Source organism: Takifugu flavidus, chromosome 16, assembly GCF_003711565.1.
Source record: "Takifugu flavidus isolate HTHZ2018 chromosome 16, ASM371156v2, whole genome shotgun sequence".
Taxonomy (NCBI): domain Eukaryota; kingdom Metazoa; phylum Chordata; class Actinopteri; order Tetraodontiformes; family Tetraodontidae; genus Takifugu; species Takifugu flavidus.
In genome coordinates, this window is record NC_079535.1 from 10739058 (window position 1) to 10765374 (window position 26317).

Below are 26317 nucleotides of genomic sequence, written 5' to 3' on the forward strand. Positions count from 1 at the left end.
GCCCAGCCTCTTTTCCACCACAGACCCAGTGGTCTAGATTTAGCCCCAGTAGGTTTTCATTCCTGCCAGGAAAGTTCACTTCATTCAAATGGAAGAAAAAAAAGCCGTGGCCGGTTTGGACCCACGACGTGGCGCAGGCGCCGGTCGGGCCCCTGCGAGGTTCGTGCACAGGCATCAAAGCTGAATGTGATCTGGCGATAACGTCACTATCGTTTCTTTGTTCTCAGCCTTTAAGGAAGTTCACCGACTGGACTGGACGAGAGAAGCATTTTAGTTCCTGATGGAAGTTCCAGGTCATAAATGTCTACTAAATGAGATGGTGTGACCTACAACCGACACGCAGGAGTTTGGTCTGAATAAGTAGAAGTTCTGACATATTATTCATGTTTATTTAATTACTGGACATTCATCCACTTGGCTCAGAAACAGACCGCACATTTAAGGTTTTCTTTCTTTTAATTTACCCAGACCTCTCGGTGCTGCTAACATCCCCGCAGCCTTCAATTTATTGGCCCCAGCGCGCACGCATGCTGTGTGGGGTTTCATCTTGATGCGTGCGAGTGTGTGTGTGTGTGTGTGTGTGTGTGTGTGTGTGTGTGTGTGGTGGTTTTTTCCCTGTCTGATCCCATTCTCTTGCAGCTGCTTGTGATTGTTGCTGGGCACCATCCAGCCAGTCGCTCCCCACAAGGCAGTAATGACACAGTTAAAGAGGGTGGCGGAGGCGATGGCGGGACCTTTGCGGGAACCTTTGAAACGGATGTTGAGGAATGCTGTCAAACTATCACGCGTGTCCAGCTCCAGGCGCTTGCATGCAATAAGATCGTTGTGCCAATAACCAGCGGTTGTAATTCACCAGTGGCATCAATGCAGATGCGGCAGCTTCTAAAATGATTGGCACGATCTCCTGACGAATCATCTCTGTCGTTCTCGACGCAATACTCAATAATGTGCTTCAGTGCCTCTCAGTGACCTCATCCAGCATGTGGATTCCTGTTTTAGGAACCAAAACCTTTACGTTTTTACACGCAACCGAACCAAACACAGCAGCCAACACACGCTGAGTAGTTAGAAATGAAAATGTCGTATTAGTGTGTACGTGTGCGCGCCTCCATCTGTAAAGTTGTGCGTCGGCAGACATTCAGACGGGGAAACGTCTCCCTCTTGCGGTTCGGTTGTGAAGTGCAACCGCTAGATTTGTAGTTAGGGGGCTGCAGCAGTCTGGAGCCCAGAGACATGAACAAAGGCGGACTTTTGCTCCCGGAGACACCTTCCTAATGCCTCCAGTTTTGCTGGCCTTCAGCCAGGGAGAGCTTGCTTGTTGAATCAGACCTCAGATGACATTACAGAATATTTATTTGTCGGTTCCAAGTCCTTTTTTTTGCAGTTTGTTTAGCTGTGAAGCGCCATCCTGCCATTTTTTTGTCCCATTTCATCTGCTTCCGGATAAATAAACATCGGATAATCATTTATTTTATAGATAATCTTTGAACCGTTCAATGAAATGTGGGCCAATTTGAAAAAAAAGAAAGAAAAAAAGATCTGATTCGTTCTCATTCATGTGTCACGTGTCCAGTTAAAAAAAACCAACGGTCTTATCTGCCAGAAGGTGTCGCTCTCTGCAGGTTAATCCAGTCACGCTGCACCGGACACTTATTGTGAGAAAAGCCTGAATGAAGCTACATCCACAACCGTTACAGGAAGACTTTGGTGTGGGGGTGTTCCCTGACGGGGTCTGTGCAGCCCTGCAGCATGTGTGTCAGATAAAACCCTCTGCTCCGGGATCAGAGACAGCCGTCCGTCTTTGTTGCCCTGATCCTGGGGCCTGTGTGTATTTGTCGAGCAGCTTTGCCCGGTAGCTTCTCGGCAGGTCTCTCGTCACCTCGCGGGGAGGTCTGCATGTCGCGCGTCCTCCCCCTCCCTCCCCCTCCCTCCCCCCAGCTCGCCTCACCTCATCCGCGCCCCCCACGGCCTCCATCCCACTGCCGTTCCTCGACGCACCATGCCGGGTATCCGAGGGTTCCAGACCAAACAAGCAAACAAACAAACAAAGAGAACAACAGAAAAACCCATCAGCCAGACATGCTCGGTCTGGGCTTGAGGGAGAGATGGAGAGAGATCTTGTTTGCTTTCTGGGCCAGTTCCATTTCACGATGATGGCAGAGAAGGTCTCCCAGGACACCAAGACCCACACTCCTGTTTGACTTCCAGGGGGCAAATCAAGGTGGTCCTCCGAGCTGACTCATCATCCTCCGTCCTGTCCGTCCTGTCCGTCCTGTCCGTCCCGTCCTGCTATAACTGAGGGATTCTCCTATATCGATCATTTAACCTCTGACCTTAATAAATACACATATGTGTTTGTGGTGCGATTAAAAACCAGCCAGTTCTAATAATAATCTCCATTTCTCTCTGTTTCTACTCTCTTATTCAGAGGGTTTTTGGAGACGCTGCTACGTTTGAAGAGAAAAAAAAATCTGGCATTATTTTACGTAGTTTAAGCCCTAAAAAGAGAGGTTGATGAAGTCTCAACAAAAATGAGCCTGAATTAATAAGTATTACTTTACTGATATTACTTTACCTCACAGTAAAGGAGGACGTTTTTGCTGTGAAACTAATGTCAGAGCTGTGTGTGTGTGAGTGTGTGTGTGTGTGTGTGTGTGTGTGTGTGTGAGTGTGTGTCTGCCTGCCTGGGATGTCAAGGCGCTCTTTTGTTGTGGAGGAAATTAAAGCTGGAAATGGCGTCCCAGTCTGGGAGAATGCTGATGAGCCATATAGGTATGTTTGATTTGCTGACTCCAGCTGTGCCTGGAGAATTCCCTTGACCCGTCCTATGGATCAGTTGCTGTGTGAGGCCACATGAACCCCTGTTGCAAGACAGCCAGGCGGGCGGGCGGGCGCAATACGCAACCCCCTCACCCCTCTTGAAAGGGCCGGCCATTGAACTCTCAGGCAAGTGGCAATATTTGCTCACCTGAAATACACACATCTTGCCAATTGGGGTCAGGGTGGGCTCCAGGACTGGGGAAGGACCCCTTGGTGCAGCTGTGGCCCACAGAAAGAGCAGACCAGGAAGTTTTGTGGCTGGAGGAGGGGCGGGGGCTCTCCTGGCGGGGGGCTGTTTAGCCGCGGCGGCCCTATTGTACCTTTTAAAGAGCCAGGGACCATATTTGTTCGAAGCCGCGGGAGGCTGATGAGGTGCTAATCTGTTGAGTGGCCGTGTCATTGGACACCCCCCCCCCCCCCACCTTTCCCAATAGCCTGTTAGCTGTCGGGGCCTGTAAAAAAGAAGGAGGGAAGCAGAATTTACGAGGCCAGGCCAGGACTCCGCCATCGGTGTCCACGGGTAAGCAAACACAGATTGGACACTTATGTTGTTTCACTGCGAGGGCAGGCTTTAGCAGCAGGCTCCTGGGGTGACACGTCAGCAGCCTCTTTTCAGTCCTCTTCATGAGATCTGCCCTCCCTCTGCCCCCCCACGCTCCTCTGTAAACACTACAAATTAGCCATCTGCATATGGATGGGCCCTCAGTCCATACAGGAAGGACACAACTGTGCAGGAAGGGAGAAGACGCAGGCTGTCCTCCAGCCAGATCCGCGCTCACCGCTATCGGCTCTAATTTCTACGCCCATGCATACCAAACAGGGGTGGCGTGCCGAGGCACAGCCTGGTTCAATATGCCAGAAATGTGCAGCCGATCCGCCGGGCGTGGGCCGTGGCTGCGTGCTGCGTGGAAGCACGAGGGTAATGAAGGCGGGGGACCGGCCGGCGAGGGGCGACGGGCTCGGGTCAGCGGTCAGACGTGATCCTGAACTCGAATTTTCCCGAATTTCAGCCCGGAATACAGATAAGACAGCGGCAGATATGAACCGTTGGCTGAGCCGCTGATGGGAAAAGGAAATGGACCAAGAGCCTCTCTGAGATGTAAAGCTGAGATGTGTGTGTGTGTGTGTGTGGTGTGTGTGTGTGTGTGTTGACAACAGGACTGTCAGAGGTGACAGCGCTCGAATGGCCCAAAGTCACACATGTCTCACCAATTTCAAAAGTGGAACCATTATGACAGAGGAACAATGTCAATGCGGGGGAGTGGGGGGGGGGGGGGGGGGGGGGGGGTGATATTTAGATGCAGAGCTTCCCTCGGGAGCGCGGCACTTTAATTAGCATAGCAGCACGGCCCCCCTCCTGTTTTAATTGCCTCCAGTCTGTGATTAAATGTGTATTGACTCTGCAGTGGGTCCACTAATGAATAACAATGTGCTGATTTGGTGATATTAAATCTTTTGGCTCTAATACGCATCCCGACCACGAGGGTTTAAAGTTCAGAGCCAGACAGAACGCGCTCGTGCTGCTCTGACAGCCATCAGGGATATGATGGATATTTATGAGATAACACGGCTGTGCTCCCAGAACCTCGGAATATCCTTGACAGGAATGAATTAGGAGGGAACAACGTTGTTTTCTGAGCTTCCGGAAGCTTTGGGACATTTAGTACATTTATGTAACTCGAGGTATTTTACATATATTATTGAATATCTATTTGAATTTTGTGATTTTTGGTGTGAATTTGAGAATTCTGGTGGTCTTGTGTCATAAATAGAACAAATTCCAATAAATAAGTCATAGCAAAGGGTTTTTTAAGGTTGGAATGAGTTCAATAAAATCACTTAAGCTTCTTTCTAAGTTGCAGCTAAATAATGTCTGTTTGACGTCATTTCTTTAGCATTTTCACCATTTGGTGTCTCAAAGTTTAGGGATTTAGAGACTTTAGACCTGGGATCACATAATCACCAATAACCGCCACCTGGAACCGGGTCAGCCAGCATCACTGCTGCTTTCACACGTGTTCTGCACATGTGAGCGTTCACCACAGCCGATCCCTGACGTTTAGACTCATTACAGAACTTATTAGTGATCAGGATGGTGCGTTCAACTCTGCGCGTTCCCGCCGCCATGGCTTCCAATGACCTTCGTTTCAGGAGCCGAAGAATTCCTCTGCGTCACCGGATCTCTCGGGATCCCACCATCGCTCCCCTGCTGTGGTCTGATGGATCAACTGTCACCGCGTCTGATGAACGCCGGCCGGCGGTCAACACGGGGACCTTTACCATGACAAGAGGGGAAAGTGTTGGGTCTGCGGCGCCCCGGATACAGTCAACACGGAACCCTATCGGGCGGCATTCCTCGCCCGCATTCCTGTCAATATCAAACGCGGCGTGTTTGAGGATGTCCTTAGCACGTTTACGCCTGTGTTTGCGGCCCGACCCGCCGGGGGCCACAGCAATAACTTTGGACTCCCTCCCACACTGCACCTCGCCGCGCTGGTCGCTCCGGGGTTTTTATTTAGCGGGATTGTGTGCCTTCCCAGTCCAGCCGCTTTTCAGATTCATTTCCAGGTAAACACAGCGCGGCCAGCCACAAACCTGCAGCCAACAGGCGTTGTCACAGCTGTGGCAGATAATGGCGAGTCCAAACTCCAGCCCGGCTCTGGAATGTTTACTGTCACCACAGGCAAGTTGGCAGCAAACATCTCTCTCTTTTTTTTTTTTTTTTTTTTTCCTGCGCCACTTTCTAAGAGGAAGACTCTCCCGTTATTCTTTTTATTCCGATGATTTCCATGCTCAACCCTCGAAGAGGGACGTTCTGGAATGATTCGGTACGATTCGGTAAAAGAGGGGGTTAAAAATCCGAACTGAAGAGCTGAAACTTAACACATTCCTGCCAACAACTCTTGGGTGTTTGAAGGAATGTTCCTCCTTCCTCTCACGGAGCGCGGATGACCCCTTCTTCCCCCCCCCCCCCCCCCCTTCGTCCGCAGCTAGAAAACTCAGCTTTGCGGCGACGCTTTACTTTTGCAGGTGTCGCCCTCTTCACTTCTTTAACAGACTCATTTAAGTCTCATGGAGCCGCGTTTGCTCTCGTCACCTCCGATAAAGGAACGGCGCCCGCACGTGTGAAATCTCGCGCGCATCATCGGGCGTGGCTAATTGATTAGCAACGCGGCAGAGCTAGCGCGGTCAGAGAGGCTGCAGGCCACACATTAGCCTGTGTATACTCACTGCTTTTGACTCGTCCGTGTGAAACTTGATGCCTTTCTCTCTGTTTTCTACCTTCTTATACAAAAAAGAATGTTTGGGAACAAACCGGTTAGCGATGAAAGCAGCTGTGTTCTGAGGGAACATGAAGCATTCAGCGACAGAAGACTCTAATGTGCTAAAATGAGCTTAACCCACTTTAAACTCCAGGAATTCCCATGTGATGTTAATGAAATGGGAGATAACTAGAGACCAGTTAAGGACACCATTGTTTCATGAGCAAACACCAGATGTGGGCACGATCGGTGTAATAAGGTGTCATAAAGCAAAGTAAATGTGCAGCTAAAAAAAGTCAAAACCTCATTGTAGCTTCACTTGCTATCAAGTCTATGAGCAATTCCGTGTGGAGATGAGGAAAACGGACTATTTATTAACATATTTTCACCAATTTTTGATGTAAATAAAGATGGGACAAGAACAAAAGTGAAGTATTTCAGTTTTCTAGCAAGATACAGCCTCTCTCTCCCCCTATAATTATCTCTCTCTCTCTCTCTCTCTTCTCTCTCTCTCTCTCTCTATATATATATATACAGTATATCGATAGACAGATATTTTTTTCCTCTCTTCTCCTCAGTCATGTGAACAAATCCCTACTCGATAATGAATTATTGCCCCGACACGGTCGGAACAGCTCGTTCGGCAGACAGCAGGCCTGTTCGGGTCTCCAGTAATGTCACACACAGGCCGGCCTGCTTCACCTTCAGTCTGGGGAACAACTGCCCCGGTGGACTCATGGAACACGGAAGCTCCATGTGCTCATGGACACACGTGACATCGGAGGAGGAACAGGAGATGGGACCGTTAAAAAGTCCTGTTTTTGATTTGTTTTTAAATCCAAAATGTGACCTTTAACCAATGGGTTGATAATTAACCAGGGAATTAGCAACGTGTCTGGTTCAGGAACACAGTGTCAGGCAGGTCGAGGACAGTGGAGAATGTGGTCATTTTGGGATAACTGGTACACTTTAGTCAAAGCTGCAGATGGTTAAAAAATAAAGAAATAAAAAGGCATGTTTCCCGAAATTCTAGAATTTTTTAAACCAAAATGTGTCAAGGCCACGCGGAGCTGCTTCAATCATTAATAATGTGACCAATATTAGAGATGATGCATTCATGGACATTTGCTGTGTTGCCTGTCTCGTTATTGTCATTAGTTTTAATGAATTAAGCGGAGTCAGTCAAAAGTGCAGATCCGAACATCTCCAATCAAATCCTCAAACGTACATGCAACATTCCCCCGGAACCACCAGCCTCGGGAACTCATTTCCAAGTTAAGCAGAGTCTGTTAGTCCCTCGTCAACACCACAGGTTTACTCGCCTTTACTAATAGCTCTCTGCACTGATAGTTATGCTCCTGCGTAAATATGGAGTCAAACAGATGAAGCGTGGCTGGCACCGGACCGGACCCTCACCTGCCTGTTTGTGTCACACAAACACTGCAAATACTGTACGGGCCGGACCCCGACAGGCCGGGCCTCGACCCAAGTAACCGCAGAATCTGAGACATGCGGCGACAAAAGGGGAAAAGGCAAATCCGGGACACTTGCGCGGTGGGGACCTGATTATCCATCTGTTGGATCCATTTATGCGGACGCAGCCGCTTTTAGAGGCGTGAGGAACTCCTAGATTATTTTCCAGGAGTCACTTTGCATCTCTCAAGCTGCACAGAACGTGTAACGCCGTGGAAAATACTGGTGACAGTGTTTAAACCGCGTTTCCCTTCTTTTCATGGCGAAAAGTATGGATTTGAGGCAGAATGAGGTGGTTCGTAGTAACCGAGAGAGGGCGCTCTAGAGCTGCGCCTCGCATATTCAGCATCAATTAAACATTTCGAACGGCTGATTGAGACCAACAGCGAGGTGAAGGAAAGAAGCAAAATATGCCAAAATCACAGGAAAAAATGTAAACTCGAATGGCTTTTTTTTCTTGTTGAGAATTGAATATATGTCTTCATAACGTGGGATTCATGCACCATGATGTGCAGCAGATTTGAGACGCATTTTAAATGATTTGCATCAGCCATCTTCTTCAGGACATTATTACACCGTTGGGGAAATCAAAAATGGCAAATATGTTCCACGAGACGCATATTCACAGCGATAAAACCAACAAAAATGTCTTTTAATAGGATTATTAATACGTTAACTAACCCACCTCACATTAATAGTTAATTTTACACTGCTTTCTGCTCAGAAATACTTTGAATATAAGATAGTTTGAAATCTACGACTCTTCAAAGTAAAAAAACAAAAACAACCAAAAACTGAATCCTGATTATCACGTTAGGGTAAAAAAATTAAAGAAAAGAAAAAAGAAAAGAAACAAAAGCAGGTTGGAGGGTGCGTCAAAGCGCAGCAAAGCGCCGGACATTCCCATTTATAGTTCCTCATTGTCACTCACGGCCCAATAAGATGAGTTTATAATGAAGCTTTCCTTCAGAAATTGTTCTTTTCAGGCAGCGCAGGTGTACAATTAGGGTGGCGATGCTGGTGGGGGGGAGCTTGAGGAGTCTCACGCCTAGGTGCGAGGAGATTATTCAAATAGGGCCCAAGGCGTAGAAGTCGGGATTGGAGGCTTGCCTGGCGCAGAGCTATATCACAGCGTTAACAGGCAGCGCTCAGCGTCATTCGAGCTGCACTCACTGACAGACGCGTCTCACCGCCGCCTCCACGACACACACATGCGCCAGCCTCCGACCGAGGGACACACCGACGCAGCACACACACCCAGTGGTCCCCAGTTACCTGCGCTTATTGGGAGACTTTTGGGTTTACCTCTGCTGGGAGACGCTTTGTAAAAGTCCTCCATAATGCTTGGAGCAGTTAAAATGGAAGGACACGAACACACCGACTGGAGCACCTACTACGCAGAGCCCGAGGTGGGTACCTTAAATATATATTTTTCCCCGTCTAAAGCCGATCCCATTTTATAGCTACAACTCAATATTAGCCCTGAGATAATATTAACTTTGTGATCAAATATTGACTTGAGGCGCCTCCAAATCCTCCCCCATCTCCGCGCAGCGCACTCTCCTAACAAAGTGGCTGACATGCAGAGGGGAAACTTTTCACGCGGATTATCATTTTTATTGCTCTAGATGTGTCCATGGTTACTAAATTGGATTTGTGGTTTGTTGTGACCCATTAAACATCCGAGCTGCTGGGTTTTGGGGGAGATTGATTTAAATATTTTTGGGGTTTTTAGCTATTTTCAGCCACTTTATAAGAGATGCCATCCCGATCCCCAATCTATTATAATGGTTTTACCGTGATTTATTTGCATTGGTATTGGAGTTTAATTTAACTATCTTCTAAATCTTAAAAATCTTTCCTATATGTGAGACAACGAACCCTGATTTCTCGCCCTGATGCGCAGTTGACGTGTTCTGATCACTGACCGCAGGCGACTCTGATCATTTGTCTCTTTCCCTCGCCGACAGTGTTACACCTCAGTTGGCAACATGAACACGGGCCTGGGAATGAACTCGATGAACACCTACATGAGCATGTCCGGCATGAACACCTCCGCCAATATGACGGCCAACTCCATGAACATGTCATACGTCAACACGGGCATGAGCCCCTCCATGACCGGCATGTCGCCGGGAACCGGAGCCATGAACGGGATGGGCGCAGGCATGACGGCCATGAGCGCAGCCCTGAGCCCGAGTATGAGCCCCATGACGGCGCAGCCCGCATCCATGAACGCCCTGACGTCCTACACCAACATGAACGCCATGAGCCCCATTTACGGACAGTCTAACATCAACAGGTCCAGAGACCCAAAGACCTACCGCAGGAGCTACACGCACGCCAAACCGCCATATTCCTATATTTCTCTCATCACCATGGCCATCCAGCAGTCCCCCAGCAAAATGCTGACACTTGCCGAGATCTACCAGTGGATAATGGACCTGTTCCCTTTTTACCGGCAGAACCAGCAGCGCTGGCAGAATTCCATCCGCCATTCTCTGTCGTTCAATGACTGTTTCGTCAAGGTGCCCCGCTCCCCGGATAAGCCGGGGAAAGGCTCCTTTTGGACTCTCCACCCGGACTCCGGAAACATGTTTGAGAACGGCTGCTACCTGAGGAGGCAGAAGCGCTTCAAGTGCGACAAGAAAACCATGAAGGACGGGGGTCGGAAATCCGGAGACGGCGGCTCCTCCAACAGCAGCTCGGAGAGCTGCAACGGTAACGAGTCCCCCCACTCCAACTCCTCCTCCAGCGAGCACAAGAGGTCCCTGTCGGACATGAAGACGAGCCAGGCCCTGAGTCCGGAGCACGCCGCCGCGTCCCCGGTGTCGCAGGGGCAGCACCTCATGCCCCCGCACCACTCGGTCCTTGCGCACGAAGCGCACCTGAAGCCGGAGCACCACTACTCCTTTAACCACCCGTTCTCCATAAACAACCTCATGTCCTCAGAGCAGCAGCACCACCACAAAATGGACCTAAAAACGTACGAGCAGGTGATGCATTACTCGGGCTATGGCTCCCCCATGGCCGGGGCTCTGTCCATGGGCGCCATGGCGGGGAAGCACGGTCTGGATTCCGCGTCCATACCGGACGCAGCTTATTACCAAGGTGTCTATTCCAGGCCGATCATGAACTCCTCATAAACTCTTCCACCGATGTGGACTTTAACCCCCGCCAGTTTGTACATTTGTAAAAAAGAATATAGAGTTTGTGTACAATATGTATTTCAGATATTTTGACGTTTCTCACCGTTTTAGTTGTCGAGTTTGTTCGTAGCTTAATTATTTTGAGAGAAGATGATCATAATAACTCAACGTAACGATAATGTGACCAGATCTTTTCCCACTTCAGGGAAAGAGAACCCACAACCTGTTTGTAAAATATCTGGATTGCTGAATGGATTTGAGAGGACTTCTTCAATCATTTGTGTAATTCCTATTTATGGCTTGTATATGTGTATTCTTGTAGTGACAAGAACAGAATCTATATTAAAGTGTTACTGGTTTTGTTTTCTGAAATTGCGGCGTGTTATTATTATTATTATTATTATTATTATTATTATTATTATTATTATTATTCAGCCATTTGGGCTTAATTACATTCATGGATGATTGTCAGAGTTTAGTAATTATTTATACTATACTACTATTTATACTTTAATACTATAATTAAAAAATTACATTTAATAGTAAAAGTATATTACACTTATTATATATATGTGCACTTAACGTATTAATGAAAAAATCGGCTCATTTTCTATATTTTTTATTTCATAATGTATTTTGTCACAAATGGTTGGTGATAATTTCTTTTATCTAAAAAAAGAAGAATTCTTCCGCTCCACTTGCTCCTATCATGAGGCCCCTGTCTTCCGCCGGGATTAATGGCTTTGCTGCACAATATTGGGCACAATAAGCTCAATTTGTCGTCTGGAAAATGCAAACAAAACAAACACGCGCTTAATAATCCCAAAACCAAATTTGATTATTAATGATGGAGAACATTATAATTTTTGGAAACTTGAGAAAACGGCACGACGAATTAAATAGTGGAGAAACACGTCACAACATGCTAAAATCATGCAAAAGTTCCCTAAAGAGACCTGAGATGTGTGACGGTGAAATTCCCACACAATGACACACATATGATTCCAACCACGTCCACACACACACACACACACACACACACACACACACACACACACACACACACACACACACACACACACACACACACACACACACACACAGAGCAAAGTTTAGATGAGTGAATATAAGATTAAGTGTTATTGTCCCATAAAAACAGCCTCCCGTGGCGCAGGAGAATAGTTGCTGGAAAAGAGGCTGATTTGGGAACAGAGGTACCTCAATGTGATGCTCTAACTTTTCTCTCCTCAATCTGGGGGCCCATTGTCTTTCCCCTACTTTCAAAGTCGGGTCCACCCCGCTCGTTAGATAAGATAGACTCGAGACGGTCCAAATGAGGGGGTCCTCCTCCCCTTCGGCCTCCTCCAGCCTCCGATCCTCCGCTCAGCACAAATCCAAGGCCAGGCAGGCTTTTCGGGGGGACAATTCTGCTCCCTTCTACCCAAATGACACTCCTTCGCCTTCTGAACACGTAGGGGCCTAAAGTGCGCATTTATTCTCCAGACTCTCTTTACAGATCGCACTTTAAACAGCGTGATCTGCGAATAAACAAAGCCAGTAAACAATGGAGTGGAGGCTATGCCCACATATAGGGAGAGTACACACACCATCCAAATTGCACAAGTGTAAACTTTGAATAGGACGCAGCAGCTCTGTAAATTTACACAGACATTAAATTTCGTTCTATTCATTTTAGACATATAATGCTAAGCTGATTTTTTTTATTGCGCGCTGATCGATATCTCTGTAAAATAATCATTTTTTTTTAACTAGCGGGGCAGTGAAATCTTTGCTTTGTGCTAAAGTCAACAGTGGCAGAGTTTGAGCTCAAATAAATGCCGTGATGTCTGGAGCCCTGTGCAGAAGGCAGAAGGCGAGCTTCTACACTGGGCTCCGGCGCGGCTGCAGCAGCCGGAAGTGGCTGTTCCTGCGCAGGTATGAACCTCTTTCATTTCTACACTTTATTCTTTATCGTGAAAGGAGAGCTGGTTTGGATGCATCGGGCATGAGGAAGAGAGAGGAGGGGGGCTTCGGCGGCGGGAGAGGCCGATATCCTAAATTCATGAGAGGAGACGTATTGGATTTCACGACAGGGTGGTGCAAAGCTGAGGGGATCTGCAGGTTGTCTGACAGAGACCGAGAAGTTTCAGCGTGATGGATGCGCACAGAAAAAAAGGCACCGCACTAGGAGCCCGGGTATTCATGTCGACGCTTTGGAGAGGAGACAAATAGGCGTTCAGATCCAGCAAACTGACACTATAAATGTTGGATCTTCAAAATATTCAATGCGTTTTCGATGGATTTAAACTAAACAAATGGACGTGACAAAGTATTCCTGCAAAACAACGGTAGAAAGAGGGCGACGCGCATGTTTAAGAGAAATTCATTTGCAAATTATGCAACGACTTGTTGAATTAGACACATTATTGCAGCGGACGCCTGGTTAATATTCTTATACTTTCTCTGAGGACATGGAAACGAGCTTTGCTGCAGCACCGGCACTGCGTTCAAGCTATAACAATAAAAATATAGAGTTTTTTACAGGGTTAAGTTTAAGCATTTAAGAATTGTCCTTATTCTGCTGACCTCAATTATAATTTTATCTCTGTAGAAGAAAAAAGGCACAATATAAATATCATTATTAATTGCAGCAATGCATCAAACATCAATAATAATAGTAACAACAACAGCAATAATAATAAAATTATGATCAATAATAATAATAATATGATTAGTGATAATAATATTAATAATATGATTAGTGATGATAATAATAATAATAATAATAATAATAATAATAATAATAATAATAATAATAATAATAGATACTAACTGGGCCTACACCGTTTGGAACAGACCCCCGGTCCCCTCAGGGTAGATTCGCCCCCCCCCAGCACACGCTGAGATGCCGATGCCCTTTTGGGGCTTTGCCGGTTCAGAGGTAACCAACCTCAATCTGTACCGGCGGTAAAACGAGCTCAAGGGCCACAGCACAGCGTCTTCCTCATCCCTAACTTTGTTCAGGTTTGCAGGGGGGAAGGGGGCACATCAGCAGCTCCTCAACCAGCTGCGGTACATCTGTTGTTATAGCAACTACAGATGATGGCTCCTGCCTGTTGATCTGCTTTTAAAAGCCCGTTAACCTGGTTTGCACTTGTCGCGCTGACATTTACAATTGAAAAAGAAAATGGTTTTGATTTTGCTTACTTATTTTACACACATGCAGCCACCAGAGAAAAGGAAATAAAAATGCTATTATTCAATCTCCTAAAAAAAAAAAAAAATCATGACAAATTGCACCGTATTTATTAAGACCACCAGAGCCGTTTAGGATTTATTTTTCTGACATTTAATTCTGACTGAACCAGGATTCCGAAGTGAGACATTTCCCCTGCAGCAACGCATTTTAATACCCAGACGAGTTTGGGCCTCTATTCTAATTGAACGAGTCTGTATCTCATAAGCCATATCGAGCATCCACCCATGGGCGTCGACTGCGCAGGGTAAGAAGTACCATTCGTGCTGTTTTATACAGCAAAGCAAGAAAATACAGATTTAACTAGAAGAAAATGTGATATCTAAAATGATGCTAGTAGTGATTTAACGATCGGTGCGTTATAGAATCGGTTTATGCTTATTCTAATGCTCGGCTTCACTCATCGAAGGGAATATCTGCCTATTAATGGGCTGCAGTCATTTCAGAGTCCGACGCACCTATACCAGGCTGCAGCCCGCGGACTGGAACACCCAAGTAGATCTGTCTCCGTGGTGACGGCGGGACACCAGTCCAACAGGCTGTAATTCTGTCTCAGCCTTTTTGCAGGGGAGGGCTCGTCCACACTGGTCCGACTAAACTCCTCTTTCACTCGAAATACTCCTAATCCTATATCTTAGCAAGGCAAACTGCGGGCCCTCAGTATATTAAAGGGACAACAAAGTCACAACTCAAACCCACCCATGGTTTCGCAGCGGGCGGCCCGTCCTGGGGCGGTGCGCCGCCATCCCGGGTCCGTCCATCCCTGCAGCCTGATGGATGTGTTTTTAATAGGAGACAGCATCTATTTTTTATCTGAAAGCGCAGAGACAATAGACGGTAGTTGAGTGTCTCTGTATTTAATCCTGATGCTACAAATAAATAAATCAAGAACTGAAAACGTCCCGCTGAATTTAATTAAAAACTCCTGCATGTGTTTAACTATCCCTCTTACAAATTATATATTTTAGCAGGAGTTAGACGAGCATGGTAAGCAAGAATATAAAATAAAGAAAATCACCTTTGAAGCAGAGCTTTAAAAATAAAATTTTACATTGAGTTAAAAAAATTGTTCTAACTGAAAAAAACCAAAATTCAAAAGTGTACTTCAAATAATGAAAATGATGTGTGATGGATGTGCAATGTCACTTAAAATGTAGTTTTAAAATATATACAATAAGCTAAAGTTGCAACTTTGCTTTATTTTGCTGCAGCGTGCTGAAATAAAAAAAAACCCAAAACAAATAACCCAACTCATCTTTGTTGGAGGCCTGTTAATAATATTGTAGATTGTTTTAATTTTCACCTCTACACGAACGTCTAAATACTTATTTTCATGCAACAAAGAGATTTTACTCCCAACAACCTTGAGACAGATTTTAGACTCATAAGCATCAGAAATATCTCGCAGTCTGCACGAATAAAGTACAATATTCAATTATTACTGCCTAACCTTTAGTGTTTGTTCTTTCCTGCTTGGACCTTAAACTGCTTCTAGGTATGATACCCCTGAGAGACAATATCATGGACGATGATTGTTCAGTTTTTATCTCTTATAAATTGTCATAAAAACCGGTCAGTATGTCATACAGATGTGGCTCTGCAAAGGTCAATTATAGGTGTGTTATGATGGAAGGAAGAGTTGTGTGTGTGTGTGTGTGTGCGTGGGGATGGACAGGATGGACCCGATGGTGAGAATGCGGCCGTTGACTGTGATGTGTCCGCATTTCTTTAACACGGATATGTGACATTCCTGAGCGGTACTTCTTCATGTCCTGAAAGACAGAGAGAGAGAAAGAGACAGAGAGAGAGAGGTCCACCAACAATGCCCATTGAGTAGGTGAGGCAGCAGCTGGTGGGACGTGCACTGACCTAAAGGCGAGCTATTCAGGCCAGGATGTGGCGCCTCTCCCTGCCCCGCTTTTCATCTCTAGAGGTGGATGGACGGTCAGCGCGCTGCTGCCATGAAAATGAGCCGTTGCCTTTATGGAACCAATCGAAAAAAACCAGGAATGACGGGAAGTACCAAAGGACAGTGATAACGGGATGGTGGCGGTTTCCTTCGGGGATAGCTGAGGTGAAGCTGGAAGCAGTGGGAGATAAGAGGAGTGAGATCAAGCAGGCAGAATAAGGGATGATGATTTTTAGATGTTGAAAATGTAAAATTTCAGGCCCTGCTGGAGTTGACTGACAGAGACATTTTGGCGTGCGTGCGCTGTCATGCCACGAGTTCCTCTGCCGTAATTCCGCAGGCTTTCCACAGCAGGTCTCGGGATTTTCTTAGAGATCAAACCTTGCTGCCAAAGCAACCGTAAAATGATTTGCCGCTCAGCTGTGGCACGTTGATGCCTGATATAGATCTACCAAGCTCCCTCTATTCCCCAGGAGATGTGATATGGTCAGGTTTTAGATTTGCCAGCGACCAATGACTATCTGGGCTCTCTGCCTGATGACGGTGCCACATTTTGGCCCCTGTCTTTAACCTGCATCCACCCAGTGACATCAGAACAGCACATGGCCATAACATGGAAGCCAACATGCTGGATATCTCCTCATTTTCCTCTAAGCTCCAGTTCCAGGAAGTGAAGGCAGAGCGTTGCCAGCCAATCACAGCGAAGGACATCCAACTCATTAAAAGTTAATGAAACCTATAAACGTGGTGTGCCAGTGATTCATTTAAACCCCCAATCCAATCTCCTCTCCCAGCAAAGGCAAACAAGCCCGTGTGCCCCCGGTGCCGTCCTCGGAATAACAAACTATGGAATATTTTGTCCTGCATATGTTCTCCTCCGCAGACATGTTCACTGAGATAGGCTCTTACATTGGGACTTGTCTAATTTAGAGAATGCCAAGATGGTGTTCCGCAGAGGTGAATTCTGTAATCTGAGTCCGAGTTGAATTTAATGCCTTTACTTTACGCTGCGCACCGTGTCGGGAAAGACAGCGGCAGAGTGCCATTTCAACATTCATGAGAATCACTGACATTCAAATAATGTTCTCATTTTAATACCGTACGAGTGGGATCCAAATCTATGTGAAAAACCATTTACGGCCATGTGCCCGAGGAGAACTGAGCCGTATGAACAGGAGAGGCCAAATCTGAGGGTCCTTTTCCCCTTAACTTCCAACAGGGGCTGTCAGTTCCAGGATGCTGTCACGGCATCGATGCACATAATTTAATAACAACACATCAACAGCAATAAAGTGCCACTTTACAAGTGTAAGTCAGTGCAAAGTGTGGAACAATATACCGCCTTGTCTTTAAGACTATCGTTTCTACGCCACACTGGTGCCTCAGCGCTTCCCTCGAGGGATTCAAATTAAATTCCCTTCATGTGTAACGTGCCTGTCAGCCCGTTAATGAATTCCCATACCCTGACTCGAATCAAATTAATCCTCAATTTAATCTCATATAAATGGATGTGTTATTTATAATGGTGAGGCGGATGCTTGGTTGGAGGATTGAGGAAAGCTGGGAGGTGTCTTCTGGGCTGTTGAGCAGATTATAGTGAAGGATGAGGCCTGTATGTTTCCGCCGCTACAGAGTAGTCCCCTGATACACACTATTTAACCCTCGCCTGCTTGACGCTGACAGAAACATCACAGCGATTGTCACTTAATATCCTTCCAGATTAAGGAGTCAACGGGCAGATTTATTGGGCGGTGCCGGGCTACCCTTATCTTCAAGAGGTTGATAGAAAAGTGGTCTTTATTTGAAGATAAAAAAAGGGTTAGCATGATTCACCTGTGAGTGGTTTTGTTACAGTTGAACTAGCTGTGGTTCAGACTTGTTCTAACCAGAGAACAGAGGTCAGAGTGTCAGTTTGTCAGAGAGAGTTGTTAAGGATGCAAATATCAGCTGGACCTCCTTTCAAATGCAAAACGGTTACAGGAGATGGGATCCATTTTTTTGGGGGGACAACTACAGAGTGTTATTTGGACCAGAGGACTATTGCCTTGATTTGTTGTGGTCGGGGCCGCCTGAGTGACGGGGAGTTTGTTAAAGGGCTTGTTTGCACAAATTCGACAGTGTCATGTGGCCCGGTGAAATATTGCTAATGTCTTTTAGATGCAAATACAATGGTCCACTATTTGCGTGAAGAAAAGCCAAGTCCAGATGGCGGCTCCAGGTTCAGTTATTGATGGGCCGCTCGGAAGTCTGGATCCGTCGCGGCGCCCGTTCCTCTGTTGTTTTTGGCCCGTTTAGGTCAGAGCTGAAAACAAATAAGGGGGTGCTAATAAACTGGGGTAACAACACATTTTATTAATCTACAATAACACAGATTCAATGGGATATTAACAACATATTCATAGATTAGCCAAACATTTTTCTTAATAACTTTAAATATTTTGATATTAATTTATTATGGTGCACTTTGATGATAAGCTGGTCTCACTTATATTTAAATGTGTTTCTTTGAGTATATGTATGTGGTGGCTATAAGGGCTGACAGACGGCTCTAAAGTCACTTTGGCATTTCAGCTCACACTTTTTAGCATTTAAAGCTCTGGCCACCAAATGTCTGAACAGCTATGGTTTATTGAGACATCTGTAAGCGTACCAATTTTTTTTTTTTTTTTTGCCAAGCTTGGCTCGAGCACCTACGTTATGGAGCAAGGGAACCCAAACAGCACGTGTGTAAAAGTCCGCTGTTTGCCTTCGTTCCACCAAATCCTCGACAGCCGTGCTGCAGCCCATCACCGCTCACACCATTGTGCTGTCACAACAACCAAGCACATCACTTGTGTTGCAAAAACTCACCCTGTATGTATCAACTACCAAATGTTTGGAGACTGCGGAGAGGCGATGGCTGGAGTGGATGGGTGGGTGTGGGGGTGGCTGCATAATTTGCTAGGAAACATTTTACTGAACATTTGGTGATAAAAACGCCGGCGTCGGCCCCAAGGCTTAAAGCAATTAATTCAGGATCCTGACATAAACTCTCCAATCCTTTGACAGCTTGGAGCTGAAATAAAAATGCTAGTTCTCCTGGGAACGGCAGGAGATAGCTGGCTCTTTTCTGGACTGTTTGCTCACTGGCCCTGAGAGCAATCTTCCCCAGTCAGAATGAAATGCAAGGACACAAACAATGTACCGGCGAGAGAATGGGAGATGGGGAATGAACAGTTTGGACTATTTGCTCAGCAGAAGGGCAGCCACAATGGCTGGCCCATGGCTTTCCCATGCATCAAGCCTCTTAGTCTAAGGCCTCCCTTTGTTGCCTGGTTTCTTCTTCTCTGGCCAGATAAGAGCCCAGCTGCCCTATACTTTTAATTCCCATTGTAAACCGTACTGTATGGTCATTTGTCTGTCCACGTTTTGCCTGCCATCCAACATCGTCTAATTGAACGGGTTATCACTGGTAAATCTGTGTTCACCTTAGCATGTGTACCCGTTTAGGGATTGAATCGCTCACACTTTGCTATAAAAGGGAGGCGGGCGACATGTGTGTGTGTGTGTGTGTGTGGGGAGGGTGACGGCTGAACCCTCCTCTGTTCTTTGAGGAGGCAGCACAAGTCAAATAGAACACGATATCAACGGGATCCAACTCGGTTTTCACGAGTGTGTCTTTTTCCCCTGACAGATTTGAATCAGAATTCTGGAGTCCGCTGAGCAACGACCTTGGTTTCTAGATGCACTTTTACAGCCAAAGGTGGAAAGCCTCTGAGGGCCCTTGAGAGAGAAACGAGATGCGGTCATTATATGACCTAATGGCAACTCCAAGCAGAAGAGAGGGCAAACAGAGAAAGTGTAGTGGCTCTGGTCCTCAGAAGGATCCATATTGTGCTCTTTTGTTTTGGTTTGTTGGTTTGTGTTTGCATTTACATTGACCAGTCCTCCTGCCGAATGTGTATTCCCACTCAACACATGTAGCGTTGTCTGCATGGCAGGAAATAAAAGTAGAACCCCTCACCCCCTCCCTCCCTGGCTGCGGTCTGCTGGGAATAAAATAACAATAGTAAACGTATCCGAAACAAACAAACAAACAAACAGATAAATAAAGGAGGACGAGTGGGATGTCGGGACAATACACAAAAGATGAAGGAGGATATTAATGCATGTGAGCAGACGTTTGACTAAACACAAATACACATGCACACCCACACACACACACAGACCCACATGCATGCACGCTCGCATGCCCATCCCCCTTTGTAAAGGTTGTGGTGTCAGGGACCCCCTGGGTGGTCAGACTGAGGATGATTTCAACACAATATGATGTGCTTGAGGAAGACCTCTGAGAAGATGGAAACACTGGCTGTTTTCTCACTGTCATGTTTTTAGAACAGTTCACACACACACACACACACACACACACACACAGAGACGTTACGTAGGTTTTTTTTGTAAAGCTGGTGAGGGGACAAGTACTTTGCTTTAAAGTCAGATATGCTCAATGAAAACGGACTTTTCGGTTGCAAAGCGCAGTGAAAACACAAGCCGTGGTGATTCCACAATGGTTTATTCTGATGGTTAAGCTCTTAATCTATCAGATCACATTTCAAAGTGCTGGTAGCTGTGCTGAGACAGGTCCCAGGAAGGATCACCTTTTTGTTTGGAAAAATAGGACTCGTATCTGCAAAATAATAAAACAAAAAGAAGCTCAAGCCTGTTTTGGAAGCAACACCGCGACAAGGAAGGGAAACGGTCAGCGCTTGCTTCTCAGGCCCACCTCTGGGGCACCTACACGGCTTTTCCAGCATGTCAGACCTCAGGTATGGTGTGATAAATAGCAGCCTTATTTGTGCCTGGGAGAGCCGAGCTCCTCACGGGGTGGTGCTCTCAGCTTCACGCTTCACCAGCGGTGAAATAAAGCTCTGTTCGGGCCATTTCAACGCTGCTTAAGGCTGTCCGCGTCCGTGTAATTTATGAGTTTGAGAGGACGTCATTTCGCTAAGTTCACCGTGACCTACAATCTCGCAGCGGCCGTGGGTGGAGAGGTGGGCCGCCGCGTGAGTCATGTAGGAAAACTTACGACACTCCACCAATTACCTACAACAATGGCATCCTGAGTGATTCCTCTCGTGTTTTAGCAGGGCAGTTCAGCTAAATGGGACGTGGCCAGAAGCAAATGGACGTGTGGCAGTCGGATATTTACCTCGCAGAGGGTTACTGAAGGTGGCAGGGGGTAGTTAGAGCTGTCATGCCCCTGTAGCTCTCAGTGGGTGGTCGCACAGACAGACTGACGGACATAAAGACAGACTTGTAGTTGTATACTTGTTTAATCTGTGGCAGTAGAAAAAATTAGAGGGCAATGAGGGAATGAAATATAATATCTTCATTGTTATATTTAAATGACCTTTTACGCCGATCAATTGTGTGATAATTATATTAGAAGAGGTGAACTACTCATTTAAAAAATGCAGTTTTAACTGTTGACAGTTAACAAATTTTGCAGAGCTTTATCTTTTTTTATTTATTCTTATAAAAAGCAGAAACAAATAATATTTTATTTGTGATTATAAATCCTGTTTATTCAGCACACACATCAACAGAACAAACTGTTTCGCAATAATTTGAAAATGTGATTCATGGTCCTGCAATTTTGAAACGTTAAACATTTATGGATAAATATGGAGTGTTTGCCCTTTTCTGTAATGAGCAGATATATGACGGGAGAATTCTGTTTTATTGCCGAGCCATCACCTAAAGGGAAATTAAAACACACATCATCTTCTTTTATTGAAGGTTGGAACACTGGTGACATTTTTCAATAAGAAAAATATTCATTTTAAAGTAGATGAATTTGATTATTACACGTGACTTTCAGCATGGGGTGAATTACTATTGAAATGATATTTTATTCTGCATGTACAAATAATTATGAATATTTAAATTATTTAACATTATTGTTTGTATTTAATTATTAGGTAATATTAATAATTTTAAAAAAGCTCCACATTTACTCATCCTTTTTTAAAGAAACAAGTTAAACAAGCAATATTAAATATTGTATTGTATTTATCTTGAATTTCTAATATAATAGAAATAAAGAATCAATCATTTATTGTAGTAATTTAAACAATTGCAATTATTGCACACCATAAAAACACCATACATTTGTATTTAGTTGTTTTACTACATTTAATGAAAATATAATGTGAGTGTCTTTTTTTGACGGGTACATTTGATATTCAGCTGTGGTGAGCGTGGTCAGGGGGCAGCACAGCCAGACGGGACTGTGCCGTTCTCATTACCCCAGTGTGTGAGTGTCAACACCCTGTAAACACCTCTGACACACACGCTTGAATGCGACCGGCGACTTAACTAAACATTCCTGGGTGTTCCCCCGTAAAGGTCCACCTCTCCTCCACCAGACTGCACTGACCCGTCTCCCACGCTCCAACCTGCTCTCCCGGACCATCCCGGAAAAGCTGTTTGCCCTAAAAATCTCTGCACTTCCTTTATAATCTCTCATTTATATTTAAAATTTAAAAGATATGAATTAAAAAAACGCGATAATTCGCCAATCTACATCTGGCACCTTTCTTCCGTGCTTTAAAATTCTCAGGAATTCTCAGGCCCCATAAGGATTTGGGAATTTGGGAGTATAATTCCAGCCTGGTGCTTATCGCCACACCCAGACTATTTGAGTGTTTTGAGATGCGGGCTCCCTGAGGATGGATCGAAGGCATCCTAGTAGAACTGCACATCAAATAAATAGGAGGATGGGATTTTATATGGAGGCCGAGTCTGTCAAATAGGGCTCTGCTGACTGAAGCGATCCCCACGGCCCAAGTGGAAGAGAGGAGGGAGAGGAAGCCTCAGAGGGAGTGCACACACACTCAGACACACACACAAACACTAACACAATGTCCCTCTCAGTCCTGGGTTGTGACCGGCCCATGGCATTGGCCAGGTATGTCAACTATGTTTGCCAAGCCATCCATCAGCCGTGCACCTTCCCTCCTGAAACAGGAACTTTTGTTTGAAGCATACACTTGTTAAGCCCATCCTTTGACTCTGCTTGGGCTAATTTATTTCCCTGTGGCCCAGGCTGAGGATTTATTAGCACCTATGTTTTGTTCTTTATATTCCCCTTATTGTAGGCTCCACAGTGCAAACGTGCTCATGGAAACATGGGCGTGTCGTCACGAAGAGAGATTGCACGCTATAGTTTGGGGACGCCAATGGCCGTTATCGTCTGTGACCAGGGTTAGCAAATAAACACACGGCGGTGGCGTCAGGCTGTATATAGGGATGAGATTTACTGCTCACATATGGTGAAAATGATATGGAATTTTGCATCATTGGGAAAGCTTTTTATTAGTCATGCAGTCATGGTAGTCGTGAAACGATAAGGTGGTTTATAAAACAAACGCGAGAAACCGGTTTAGATTTCATAGAGTTCATGAAATGACACAAACAGACCTGACTCATGTCACCATTGTTAGCTAGCTCTAAGAGCATATTGTCTGAGTGAAACTAAGACATGAGAACAGGCCACCAGAGTCTGAAATGAAACCTACATGCCGGCTGGTATGTTTGCTAAAGCACCTAAGTTGGAGCCTTACTTCATCCTCGGAAACACAACCTCCATTTATCTTTTGACTCTGGGAGAGAGAGCAGATATGACTAAAAGTGTGGTGTTAATCATTGACCTGCAACACACCGAGCATCCTGGATAGAGTGGCCACTTTGCCTGCCTCTCATGCTGCGTTTTCGGCCGTAAATGTTTGTGATCCCACTATCCTCTCTCCTACAGTATTATTAGCACAGGGAGACGTTAAGGTGAGGTCACAGCTAACTTTCAATAAAGAACCATTGAGGTAAATGGGAGATAAGAGTTTGCCTCTGACCCTTTTAGGGCTATTTAAGAATGCGGTAACGCTAATATCCCCCTTTTCAAAAGTTGAAAGCTAACTTTGACAGGCATTAAAAAGCTCTGGACTTTGTGTTGGCAGGTCAAGATGGAAGGCAAACCAAGATTAGGGTACATTAATTAACCGTGGTGTTGTCCCTTGAAATACTTGTCTCCTGTGCTTATTTGTTTTTTGCAATTATTATTGTAGAAATTTGAACATACTTCAAGCACTTATATTAATTGATGTGTGTAATCTGTAGCAATGACATTGACATTTGCTTTTATATAAAACTAACCCTTGTGTTCTACTGATTCACAGACGACCATTGCTGCAATTCTCTCGTCACCCTGCATCAAGTGACCTAAAAGCACTTTGCTGTCGACGTACTTTGGCTATATCTGCCTCTGACCTGCTCTGCCATATGTAATATCAAAGCCTCTGTCAGTGCAAAGCTGAATGGGAACAAAAGAGAGGCCTCCATCAATGATTAACTGTTCTAAAAGCCCCGGCTTTTGTATTCCCATGGTGCCCAGGCTATCTAGCCAACATGTGACATGCTCACAGCATTTCTCTTTTTTTTTTTTTTTTTGAGCAGATTGGGGGAAAGCTAGTGAGCAAACACAGGTGCTTTGGAGCAGCGTTGCCGACGCTGTCAGGGACAACCACAAACAAGAGCAGCTATGCTTGGCTAAATGAATCCCCGCCCCACCCGGCACCATCACTATCACCTCCACCCTCCCCTCTCCCCGGCGCTGGCTGACATTTTTCTGCTAGCCTCCCCTCCAGAGAGTCACTTCTCCCACCCCCCCCGGCACCGACACAAGTCCAATGTCCGCTCCACAACTTGTGACACCCTCCAAAGAAACAAACAAATAAAAGTGAGGACGGCCGACCGCTTCTTTGAGGTGATGGCATTTGCTGTAGTCACGACTAGTGGGAGAGCAAACAAATGAACGGTGTCCTGGTTTTCACTTTCCAACCCAAACTGAATGTCTTTTAGTTCAAGTGGGGCAATTCCAATGACCCTGGTGTCAAATGTTATATAATGGTTGCACACTCTTGCACTTGAAATGCCGGGAGGAGGCCGCAAGAAATTAAACAAGGCAGGAGTATCGGCCCCCGTGAGTTGTGTGTTGACCTAGCTTGTGACAAATAAATCTTGAATAAAATGCATTTGTGTGTGTGTGATAAATGCTGCTGGTTTAAATTTACTGTGATTTTTTTTGTTTTCCCACTCACTGTAAGAAGACGTGTCTGGAGCACTTAACCTTCTTCATCCGCGCCAACTGAGGCCACGGTGTCGCTCATTTTTGATAAGACTAATCAGATGATAGGATGGCGTTATCTTAACACGGCTTTCCGGCCGGGAGACAAATGAAAAGTGTGCGATAAAGGGAACAAAAGCCCAACGCTTACAGGCTGTCTGTGGAGAAGAATTGAAGAATGACAGGGATGAAAAATTCACAAAAGGTGCGATTTCTTTCCAAAAATGTCTGCTCGGCCCGGGTAAAAAAATGTCTTTTTTTAAATGTCTCAAATATTTTTTTTACTGCTTCTTATCCTGGTTGGATTTCAGTGAGCAATTAACTGTGCCTGTAAAGCAGTTATTGGCAAGGAGAGGATGATAAAAGATGTTTAAAGGCAAACAATTGAAATCAACAGGACAGGAAATTAAGCTGTAAAAGAAATAAAGAAGCATATTGTTGGAGAGATTAAATTAAGGGTTCTTGTTCTTTTTTTCCTCAGTAAAATATTGATCCTGTCAGACTTTTGTGCAGACTTTTATACACTCAAAGATTTAAAGTAAGTTAATTTAAAAGCCCTTTAAATATGTTTGCATGAAGAACGGAGCCAGAATGTTAACCACAACACAGAAGCTACTCAAAAATATGGACCCGTTTAAAAAAGTCTTTGTACAGTCTAACATTTAAAACAACGCTCAGTGGGGCTAAATTTAAGCTGACCATTGTTTCACAGCCCGTGAGACAGGGTTTAAATGGTCATCACGCCCACTGCCCTGTTGCTGGCTCTCTGCAGGGATTTAGCCTCCTCTGGCCGTGAGCAGAGTCTGATCAGAGGAGTTACAAATCCTCACTTTTAGGGGGGTCTTACTGTAATTCACAGGCCCGTCGGCCACAGCAAAGCACGGGGGCCCGACATCTCGAGAGGGATTGGACGCAACATCTTTGTTGCCGCCTCATTGTGTCAAGCTGAAAGTCGTCTGGCAGCCATTGTCTGGCCACCCTCCGCTCGGACTTCGGCTCAATCAAAGGAAAGTTTTGCAGTAATGAGGTAAGACATGAAAGCTGGTTGGATGCAGCGATACGGTGAAAGGGCCCTTTTGATCTGACGCGGCACAATGGTGAAATCTGAAAAGAGCAAAGTTTGATCCAAGCTGCAGAGTTCTGCGATTTGACAGGCACCCGTGAAAAAAAATCAATATTCTGCTTGAAAGAGGGAAACTATGAGGAATGTTATGTCTGTTCAAGCACTGTAGCTATTTATATATTAACTACTATGTTTAGTCATGATTGGTTTTCACCTGTTCAAAG

General features: G+C 45.4%; 1 protein-coding gene and 1 long non-coding RNA gene across 2 annotated transcripts; both read left to right on the forward strand.

The window, feature by feature from the left end:
* The first annotated feature begins 8566 nt into the window (after nt 1–8566).
* foxa2 (forkhead box A2) lies at nt 8567–11077 on the forward strand. Its single transcript, XM_057011575.1, has 2 exons — nt 8567–8965; nt 9527–11077. Exons 1-2 carry the CDS (start codon nt 8897–8899, stop codon nt 10700–10702), a joined length of 1245 nt encoding a protein of 414 aa, XP_056867555.1. The 5' UTR covers nt 8567–8896; the 3' UTR covers nt 10703–11077.
* A 1414-nt stretch (nt 11078–12491) lies between these two features.
* Nucleotides 12492–24938, forward strand: LOC130540355 (uncharacterized). The gene is made up of 2 exons (XR_008954420.1): nt 12492–12640; nt 24084–24938. It is a non-coding gene; the product is annotated as an uncharacterized LOC130540355 (long non-coding RNA).
* Nucleotides 24939–26317: the final 1379 nt, after the last annotated feature.

Coding starts and splice junctions, on each gene's coding strand:
- foxa2 (XM_057011575.1), top strand. CDS start 8,897: ATGCTTGGAGCAGTTAAAATGGAAGGACACGAACACACCGACTGGAGC. Junction 8,966..9,526: donor CCTACTACGCAGAGCCCGAG/GTGGGTACCTTA, acceptor CCTCGCCGACAG/TGTTACACCTCAGTTGGCAA.